General features: G+C 43.7%; 1 protein-coding gene across 1 annotated transcript; it reads left to right on the top strand.

Annotated features, from left to right (window-relative positions):
* Nucleotides 1-18: 18 nt before the first annotated feature.
* Nucleotides 19-10,755, top strand: LOC115176375 (tyrosine-protein kinase STYK1). The gene is made up of 10 exons (XM_029736367.1): nt 19-674; nt 3,748-3,803; nt 3,948-4,133; nt 4,426-4,797; nt 5,326-5,507; nt 5,622-5,702; nt 8,333-8,541; nt 8,633-8,673; nt 8,847-8,943; nt 10,108-10,755. The coding sequence occupies exons 1-10, from the start codon at nt 574-576 to the stop codon at nt 10,298-10,300; spliced, it is 1,518 nt and encodes a 505-aa protein (XP_029592227.1). The 5' UTR covers nt 19-573; the 3' UTR covers nt 10,301-10,755.
* Nucleotides 10,756-11,022: the final 267 nt, after the last annotated feature.

Genomic DNA, 11,022 nt, shown 5'->3' with positions numbered 1-11,022 from the left:
AAATCATTTTTACTGCCACAGAAAGAAACCTGACATTCATATTTAAGGACAAGCAAGGCTTCAGGAACATTAGTTGCCAGCTAGGGTGAGAGAAAATGCCAGATATGTGAAACAAAAGGAAGAGGACAGAAAATAAACTGGAAAAAAGTGGAAGAACCTGTTTCCCCAGGTCAAAAGAGAGATGGCAAAGGGTTAGCAAACACAAAGAGAGTTTGACAGGTCAAGACAGAATAAGGAGGGAAATAAGGGTTAGCAAACACAACGAGAGTTTGACAGGTCAAGACAGAATAAGGAGGGAAATAATTTCTACAGAGGGAGAGAAATAAATCCACTAAACTGGTGTAACAACATTACGATAGACTCCCTGGATGAGGAAAAAGGGGAGAGGGGGAGGAAACGGAGTGAGAAACGGTGAGAGAGAAGGATGGATGTAGTGCAGGTGAAGAGGGCGGGGTTGAGACAACACTGAACGTGTGACTTAGACAAACACAGAGCCACACAACACAGTAATCCCTGGAGAAACCACGACACTAACCCTGGACTACACACACCGACACACAACAGGGAAAATGTATGAAATGTGTTGGTTTCTGTGACGGAAAGGGCAAAGGATTATATCACTGGATTGTTAAGGTTTCTTTCTCAAGGTCTGAGGCACACACAGAGGGAGAGAGGTAAGATGACTACACTGTGTTTACTTTGTCTATTTGTTTGTTTTATGATGATTTCTCTGAACTAGATATTGTTTCCATCACTGTATACTGTATATACGCGATAGATTGTTTGTGTTCCTCTGCTGAGTGTGTTTTACCGGTTTGTCTATGGGTGTGTGTCATTGTGCTTTACCTGGTATAAAAAATGCAGCTGGACAAGTTAAGTAATCACTGCACTGACACAAACAGGTGATTAGGGAGATTTAGTTTCCTTGTGTAACTGGGAGACCCATTTTCGTAGTTGGCCTGCAGTAAAACAGTAGTGATGTGTTAATGGCAAACCAGGCAGAAGCCCCAAATGCTGTGCCACGTAGGTGTACAGATGTGCATTGGTGCTGCAATGTGATGCTTCATACCAGGATGTGCCCTTTTGTTGTGAAGCTTGGGCATATCGTTTGCATTCACAGCTACAATGAGCTGTGTATTTGAGAGTGAAACGAGGAGGGGAAGTTGAGAGAGCAGAATAGAAAGACTTGACAGGACAAAGAGAGAGAATTGTTTTCCTTAAAGTTATAGTACAATTTCTGAATAAATTGGAGGTGAGTGTGTGTGTGTGTGTGTGTGTGTGTGTATGATAATCACAAGTTGTATTAGTGTCTAAGCAATACTCAGATTGTGAGAATCTCTGAGGTTCTTGCTAGCCTTGTCTCAGTTCACTCTAAACCCAGACATCTTATACTGATTAGGATATGATTGGATAAGGTCTGCGCTGAGGTGAATCTTGATGGGCTCAAAGAGATGAGAGTAATGATATGATATATCTACCATGGTCATTATACAATTCATTCTCCCACAACAACTGCACCACGGGCGACCAGTGTGGCAGCCCACTGCTTCAACCTCTCCAGCCTGTATATGTATGTAATAAGAAGAAGAAGAATTTGGGGGGTGCTTATATTTGTCCTTTTACACAAGTGTGTAATGGAAATGTGTTTCTTCATATCCCAACTCCCCCTGAAACACCCGTGGGGAGTGGGGTCACGGCCAAGGTCACCATTGAACAGTGCTCCTGGAGCAATTAGGGTTAAGTGCCTTGCTCAAGGGCACAGTGGCAGATTTTTTGCCTTGTTGGCTCCAGTATTCAGGACAGTAACCGAAAGGTCGCTGGTTCAAATCCTGGAGCTGACAATGTGAAACATCTGTCTCGTTTGTCTTTTGGAGGAGGCGTTGGGATAAAACAGAAGTCCAATTTCAGTCTTAATTCACATCACAGGATCTGATCTAGTTAGTCCACTATAAACAGAGGATCTGAAACTCACTATTGCTGGTCATCATGTGAGGATGATGTTGTTCATCATTCATGTGATTCATCCGTTGTTGTGTTTTAATGTTTAAGCAGGTTATGTGTGTAAGTGTGACCTTTTATCGTGGTAAAAAAAGAAACAGAGGATGTGTTACGTGAATATTCTTCCCCTAGGCACTGAGCTGTCTGCCACTGAAACCTTGTTTTAAACCTGATTGAACCAGCGATTCGTACCGCATATCAGAAGCAACATGACTCGGTTGAAATGTGAAAGTTCAAGACAAAGGAAATGTGGGAAATCTCACCACAGTTCCTCTGGGAAGGTCTAAAAAAAATGACTCAATGTCAACCATTTCATCAATTACATTGGTTATGCACTGTGATCAAGAAATGTAATGTCACCTCTTGACATACAGTACATGTTTGGACACACCTACTCATTCAAGGGTTTTTCTTTATTTTGACTATTTACTACATTGTAGAATAATAGTGAAGACAAAAAAACGTTGAAATCACACATTGAATAGTAACCAAAAAACTGTTAAACAAATCAAAATATATTTTATATTTGAGATTCTTCAAAGTAGTCACCCTTTGCCTTGATGACAGCTTTGCACACTCTTGGCATTCTCTCAACCGGCTTCATGAGGAATGGTTTTCCAACAGTCTTGAAGGAGTTAATCATCCCAAACCATTTCAACTGGGTTGAGGTCGGGTGATTGTGGAGGCCAGGTTTTCGGATGTAGCACTCCATCACTCTCTTTCTTGGTCAAATAGCCCTTACACAGCCTGGTGGTGTGTTTTGGGTCATTGTCCTGTTCAAAAACAAATTATAGTCCCACTAAGCGCAAACCAGATGGGATGGTGTATCACTGCAGAATGCTGTGGTAGCCATGCTGGTTAAGTGTGCCTTGAATTCTAAATAAATCACTGACAGTGTCACCAGCAAAGCACTATCACACCTCCTCCTCCATGCTTCATGGTGGGAACCACACATGCGGAGATCATCCGTTCACCTACTCTGCATCTCACAAAGACACGGCGGTTAGAACCAAAAATCTCAAATTTGGACTCATCAGACCACAGGACTGATTTCCACCGGTCTAATGTCCATTGCTCGTGTTTCTTAGGCCAAGCAAGTCTCTTCTTCTTATTGGTGTCCTTTGGTAGTGGTTTAGTAGCAATTCAACTATGAAGGCCTTATTCACGCTGTCTCCTCTGAATAGTTGATGTTGAGATGTGTCTGTTACTTGAACTCTGAAGCATTTATTTGGGCTGCAATTTCTGAGGCTGGTAACTCTAATGAACTTATCCTCTGCAGCAGAGGTAACTCTGGGTCTTGCTTTCCTGTGGCGGTCCTCATGAGAGCCAGTTTCATCATAGCGCTAGATGGTTTTTGTGACTGCACTTGAAGAAACTTTCAAAGTTCTTGACATTTTCAGGATTGACTGACCTTCATGTCTTAAAGTAATGATGGACTGTTGTTCTTGAAGCTGGTTGAAAGAATGCCAAGGGTGTGAAAAGCTGTCATCAAGGCAAAGGGTGGCTACTTTGAAGAATCTCAAATATAAAATATATTTTGATTTGTTTAACAGTTTTTTGGTTACTACATGATTCCATATGTGTTATTTCATAGTTTTGAAGTCTTCACTATTATTCTACAATGTAGAAAATAGTAAAATAAAGAAAAACCCTTGAATGAGTAGGTGTCCAAACTTTTGACCTGTACTGTACAATGTTGTAACCTACAAGTCCTCATGTTTTACCCACTTTGCCTTACTTTGTTGTTAGAATGTCTTCATTGTCAGAAGCAGACTCCCGCTGTAAACCGGAAGACACCATCTGTAGTAAGTGTTACACACACACACACACACACACACACACACACACACACACACACACACACACACCACACATACCACACACACAAACTACACACACACACACAGTTATCTCTCTTCATTGTCTTAATGCTCACGTCTGTTCCTCAGATATCCGTGTGTACGAGCAAGAAGTGATCATTGTGCCCATCCTCCTATTGGCTAGCTTCCTGGTCATGCTGGTCTTCATCATCCTGCTACGGTACTGTCCTGAGAAGGTGGATCGTATCCGACCACAGAACACTGTGGCCACGTCCAGATCCCAGCGCTCCAGAAGACAACTGCACGGCATTGATGGTGAGTGTGTGTGTATGTGTGTATATTTGTGCTCAAGGATGTGACTTTGAAAGACTGTTTTCATAGTGAAATACTGTAGGTAATTTGAGGTAATGAGTGTGTATGTTTCTGTGTAAGTCAACAGCATAGGCTCTTATTCTATTTGCACAGGCTAGTAATGAACATAATCAAACCTGTTATTATACTGTAGCTATCTACTTCTAAACTTCAGGCAATAACCTCTTCTTCTCTCTCTTCCCTCTCTGTCCTCTCCCCCTCCTCTCTCTATTCATCCTCCCCTCCCACTCCGCAGCTCCCCTGGGTATCAACCCGCTGGAACATGAGACTATTGCTCTCGATACCCCCTCCTACTCTACCTTCTCCTCAACTCACTCCCACCCCTCCTCCAACCGTCTCTCCTTCTCCATGAGGACTCCTTCTCTCCCCCCTATCCCCCCAAACAAGACCTTCATCCCATCCTCCCTGCCCAGCCCCCTGCCCCAGGCGTTGACACCTTCCTTCACCCCTATGGTCCAGCCCAGGGAGCTGCCTCGCCAGAGGCTGCCAGAGTCCTTCAACCTAGTGGCCTCGCTGCCCACAGCCTTCTCCCTGCGCTCTGACAAGGCTGTCTCCCTCTACAGGGCCCGCATGGACAACAGGAACGCTGTGCTCCGAGTGCTCAAAGGTGAGAGGATGAAAAACAGCTACTACTGAAACAAGCTATTTAATAATGGCTTATAAGCAGTGTATTAGCATTCCAAAGTGGTGATATAGTCAGAACTACTTAGGGTTAGTGTAAGGGTTAAAGTTAGGGTTGACATTAGTGTAAAGTAGAATTTGTTGTCAAAGCATGGTACTTTCATCTTTTCCAGCATGGTCAAAAAGTGAGGAAACAGCCACTGTAAAGAACCTTTCCCCTGCCATTTAATGGGGGCACAGCGTCATTAGGCAGTTTCTTCCCTAGTGACTGATGCTTGTGGATTGTTAGACAATCACCACCATAATTACAGCAATTGCTCTCTACAACCTGTTTCTCTGACCTCCCTTTCAGAAATGTAATTACCAGCTGTTACAGCAAGTCTGCTTCAAGGCTTTGAGATACAGACAAAATATGTTCAACCATAGCAGTTGTTTGTCAAAGGCTTTGAAAGGCCACTTTCGCACAGCATGTTGGCAGGCAATTTCATCTTCCTCTCCTCCTCCTATCCCTCAGACTCTGCGAGCGCCACAGAGAGGCACAACTTCCTGGGCTTTGCTTCCTTCTTGTCTCAGTTGGGGCCACACCCCTTCCTGCCGGAGCTCCTGGGTGTGGTCTCTCTGCGTGTGCCCCTAGTTACCGTTGTTGAAGAGCTAGAGAACAGAGATCTGCTCAGCTTCCTGTGGCGGTGCAGACAGGTAGGAACCACATTACCCATGAGGCATTGTCTCTACAAGCCCATTATTTATAGTAAAATTAGGAGCTGTTTGTGATTTTGGTTATAAATTGATTCTCTTTGTGTGTTATGTCAGGATGGTGTGGGCGTGGACCCACCATGTGAGATCACAGAAAGACGTATATTTACCATGGCCAAACAGGTAGCCTCTGCTCTGGTGAGTAAACTATGGTAATATGTTGGCTTAATGTGTTTCTGCCACAGAAATCAACATGTTTAAACCATGAACATGCCCCATGTTCAAACCATCAAACCATGAACATGCCCCATGTTCAAACCATCAAACCATGAACATGCCCCATGTTCAAACCATGAACCTGCCCCATGTTCAAACCCTCAAACCATGAACATGCCCCATGTTCAAACCATCAAACCATGAACATGCCCCATGGTCAGACCATCAAACCATGAACATGCCCCATGTTCAAACCATCAAACCATGAACATGCCCCATGTTCAAACCATCAAACCATGAACATGCCCCATGTTCAAACCATCAAACCATGAACCTGCCCCATGTTCAAACCATCAAACCATGAACCTGCCCCATGTTCAAACCATCAAACCATGAACATGCCCCATGTTCAAACCATCAAACCATGAACATGACCCATGTTCAAACCATCAAACCATGAACATGCCCCATGTTCAAACCATCAAACCATGAACCTGCCCCATGTTCAAACCATCAAACCATGAACATGCCCCATGTTCAAACCATGAACCTGCCCCATGTTCAAACCCTCAAACCATGAACATGCCCCATGTTCAAACCATCAAACCATGAACATGCCCCATGGTCAGACCATCAAACCATGAACATGCCCCATGTTCAAACCATCAAACCATGAACATGCCCCATGTTCAAACCATCAAACCATGAACATGCCCCATGTTCAAACCATGAACATGCCCCATGTTCAAACCATCAAACCATGAACCTGCCCCATGTTCAAACCATCAAACCATGAACCTGCCCCATGTTCAAACCATCAAACCATGAACATGCCCCATGTTCAAACCATCAAACCATGAACATGCCCCATGTTCAAACCATCAAACCATGAACATGCCCCATGTTCAAACCATCAAACCATGAACATGCCCCATGTTCAAACCATCAAACCATGAACATGCCCCATGTTCAAACCATCAAACCATGAACCTGCCCCATGTTCAAACCATCAAACCATGAACCTGCCCCATGTTCAAACCATCAAACCATGAACATGCCCCATGTTCAAACCATCAAACCATGAACATGACCCATGTTCAAACCATCAAACCATGAACATGCCCCATGTTCAAACCATCAAACCATGAACCTGCCCCATGTTCAAACCATCAAACCATGAACATGCCCCATGTTCAAACCATGAACCTGCCCCATGTTCAAACCCTCAAACCATGAACATGCCCCATGTTCAAACCATCAAACCATGAACATGCCCCATGGTCAGACCATCAAACCATGAACATGCCCCATGTTCAAACCATCAAACCATGAACATGCCCCATGTTCAAACCATCAAACCATGAACATGCCCCATGTTCAAACCATGAACATGCCCCATGTTCAAACCATCAAACCATGAACCTGCCCCATGTTCAAACCATCAAACCATGAACCTGCCCCATGTTCAAACCATCAAACCATGAACATGCCCCATGTTCAAACCATCAAACCATGAACATGCCCCATGTTCAAACCATCAAACCATGAACATGCCCCATGTTCAAACCATCAAACCATGAACCTGCCCCATGTTCAAACCATCAAACCATGAACATGCCCCATGTTCAAACCATCAAACCATGAACATGCCCCATGTTCAAACCATCAAACCATGAACATGCCCCATGTTCAAACCATCAAACCATGAACATGCCCCATGGTCAAACCATCAAACCATGAACCTGCCCCGTGGTCAAACCATGAACCTGCCCCATGGTCAAACCATCAAACCATGAACCTGCCCCATCCTGACCTCCTCATTGTCTACTACTAACATTATCTCTTTACCTTGTTTGCTTTTCCATAATTAGGATCTGAAAGGATCTTGAAAGATGTGTGTGCTGTGTCTCAAAAGTCCACAGTGGCTTCCTGTGCTTATGTATTTTCCACAGTGGCTTCCTGTACTTATGTATTTTCCACAGTGGCTTCCTGTGCTTATGTATTTTCCACAGTGGCTTCCTGTGCTTAAGTATTTTCCACAGTGGCTTCCTGTGCTTATGTATTTTCCACAGTGGCTTCCTGTGCTTATGCATTTTCCACAGTGGCTTCCTGTGCTTATGTATTTTCCACAGTGGCTTCCTGTGCTTATGTATTTTCCTTCTCTGCATTGATTTGGTCAGCTGAATTCCATGGTAGGTTTCCTGTATGTTAGTGTACTGCACCTGTCCTGTGTATTATGTACCATGGTAGGTTTCCTGTATGTTAGTGTACTGCACCTGTCCTGTGTATTATGTACCATGGTAGGTTTCCTGTATGTTAGTGTACTGCACCTGTCCTGTGTATTATGTACCATGGTAGGTTTCCTGTATGTTAGTGTACTGCACCTGTCCTGTGTATTATGTACCATGGTAGGTTTCCTGTATGTTAGTGTACTACACCTGTCCTGTGTATTATGTACAGAAGAGGGAAAGGAAACAAGAGGACGAAGTCACTGTGGACTTTAGAGACTAATTTAATGAAAGGGAATAATTTACTAATGTTGAGATATGACATTGTCCCACAGCTTTAACCTCTGACCTTTGACCTCACGTTATCCCCTGTATTCCAATCAGGAGTTCCTCCACAACCGAGACCTTCTTCATGGCAACGTCCGTGCTCACAGTGTATTGGTCAGCCGGGAGCTGACGGCCAAGCTGTGGGGACTGGGCGGGGTCTACACCAGGAATACCCAGGGAGCTGCTCAGACTGAAGTTCCCGGCTTGAAGAAATGGCAGGCCCCTGAGCTATTGGCTAGGAGGCCTGCCAATCATAGCAGTGACGTGTGAGTTACTCTACTTAGTCTTTGCTGACATTTCAATCAATTCTCAAGATATGCAAAATACACTGATACATGTTTGTCTTTCTCTCACTAGCTGGTCGTTTGGTATCTTGTTGTTTGAAATGGCGACCTTGGGTGAGTTACATGAAATCTTTTCTTCTCACTTTGAGTGCCCCTTTTGGCCAATGATACACATAACAACCACTCTTATTCATTCTGATATAATCTCTTTCTCTGAGCTACAACCTCTAATTTGTGTCATTAACCTTTCCTTCTCTCCCCTCTTTCTCTCTTTCTCCCTCTCTCAGGTGATGCTCCGTTTTCAGATATCTCCGTCAACGAGCTTCTACAGTTTCACCAGAGAGGGAAAACACTGAGAAAGCCAGCCAACTGCTCCAACTCACTGTAACTATCCATTATACATCACTATTATTACTGCGTTATTGCCAGGAGAGGGGGCTTTAGACCGAGATCAAAGAGATAGATAGAGGAATCTAGTGCCTAAAAGCCTGTGTTAGTGTGAGCAGCACCATTGAGGAATTTTACCATTTTGAAGTAGTCAAATGGATGGGGCTTCCTATGGGTTAAGGAAGTGTCACATAATTCCATCCAGGTCTTCAGGAGAGATCGGCAAATGAAATATACCTGTGAGCAGGAGTGAAAGTAAGGCGGTACAGCGTCCCGGCAAAATAAATAGTTGAGGTACACCGCACCGGTAAAACACGAATGAGCCTATCGCAATAATTCAAACAAAATGACAAAACTGTAGGCTATTCCACCACTTTAAATCATTACCAAAAGTCAGAGTTATGAAAAATTTGTGAACTGACTTGAACACGGGTGGTATAGCCTACGCTCCAAAATGCAATGTTGTTCGACGAGAACACTGAAATTTGGCAAGGCAGCGATGAGTGTCCGACACCGGGACGAGCGCGGACAGCAGTGGACGCGTAATTTATTGCCTAATGTCATTACATTTAGTGGGGTTTGGTGTAACAGATTCACGTGCCTGGGTAGCCTAGTAAAGGAGCCCTTTGAAGTGATTGTTTGACAATCAGATGAAAACATCATGACTGGTTGTGTTTATGCCACAATAAAAGGTAATACATTGTAAAAGTTAATTGACAAATCTTTAGTACTAGGCCCACAGAGATCCTATTAAATGAATAGGGATTCTATATGTAATTAATGATTAAGCTCATACATACAATTATTTATGCACACGCTTATAGGAGGTCCCGTACCAGGAAGAAATTAATTCTACTTTCATCTGTGCTTGTGAGCAAACATTCCATAACCGCAGGTGGCAGTAAATCACAAACCTTGGCTTTATACCTGTTCAAACAACACACTCTAGGTGGCAGTATGCACCCTTTCAGTTTGTTTACCAACTCATAGAAGTAGTAGAAGAAGAAAATTGACTAGTTCAAAATGGAGATGCCTCAATGACGCTGCCCATGGTCTCACAGATGCCATAATGGGACAGACAGATACAATGTTCTCTGCCCTCTATCTTTATGATGGAGATATGCCTCTATTCCCCCGTAACCATGTCCACCCTTCTCACAGGTACTCCATCATCAAGGCCTGCTGCCAATGGAAGGAGCAAGATCGCGCCACATTGGCCGAGGTCGACCGCAAGCTCCAATCAGGAGAGAAGAGTGCCAACGACAAAGTCCTCAAGGTGCCTGAGCCAATCAACATCGAGCAGTACCTGCAAGAGGCTGGATATGGGGAGTCCAACAGCTACACTGTTTTCTGAGTGGCGGCTGTGCCGGCCAACGAAATGGTCTATGCTGAGGGACGACGGTGGATGTTTATATATGTATGCCTCCATTCATTACTGAAAGATATTCACTTCCTTCTGCCCTTTTTCAGTCCCCTTTTTGTACCATAGACTTAAGATAGGTATACTTGAACAGATACAATCGTTGAGTCAACTTTAGTTTGTAGTTGATTGTGTATACCAGTAGAGCCTGCTGAGGGGAGGACGGCTCATAATAATTGCCAGAATGGAGTGAATGGAATGCTATCAATTTCATGTGTTTGATACCATTCCATTCACTCAATTCCAGCTGTTCCACTCCCTTCCAGTCATTATTATGAGACGTCCTCCCCTCAGCAGGCTCCACTGATGTACACTACCGTTCAAAAGTTTGGGGTCACTTAAACATTTCCTTGTTTTCTATGAAAACATAAATGAGATGAGTTGCAAAATGAATAGGAAATATAGTCAAGACGTTGACAAGGCTATAAATAATGATTTTTCATTGAAATAATAATTGTGTCCTTCAAACTTTGCTTTTGTCAAAGAACCCTCCATTTGCAGCAATTACAGCCTTGCAGACCTTTGGCATTCTAGTTGTCAATTTGTTGAGGTAATCTGAAGAGATTTCACCCCATGCTTCCTGAAGCACCTCCCACAAGTTGGTTTGGCTTGATGGGCACTTCTTACGTACCATGCGGTCAATCTGCTCCTACAAC

This window comes from Salmo trutta, chromosome 37 (assembly GCF_901001165.1).
Source record: "Salmo trutta chromosome 37, fSalTru1.1, whole genome shotgun sequence".
Lineage (NCBI taxonomy): Eukaryota > Metazoa > Chordata > Actinopteri > Salmoniformes > Salmonidae > Salmo > Salmo trutta.
This window is presented reverse-complemented; position numbering and strand designations above follow the sequence as displayed.

Coding starts and splice junctions, on each gene's coding strand:
- LOC115176375 (XM_029736367.1), top strand. CDS start 574: ATGAAATGTGTTGGTTTCTGTGACGGAAAGGGCAAAGGATTATATCAC. Junction 4,798..5,325: donor TGTGCTCCGAGTGCTCAAAG/GTGAGAGGATGA, acceptor CCTATCCCTCAG/ACTCTGCGAGCGCCACAGAG. Junction 5,703..8,332: donor AACAGGTAGCCTCTGCTCTG/GTGAGTAAACTA, acceptor TATTCCAATCAG/GAGTTCCTCCACAACCGAGA.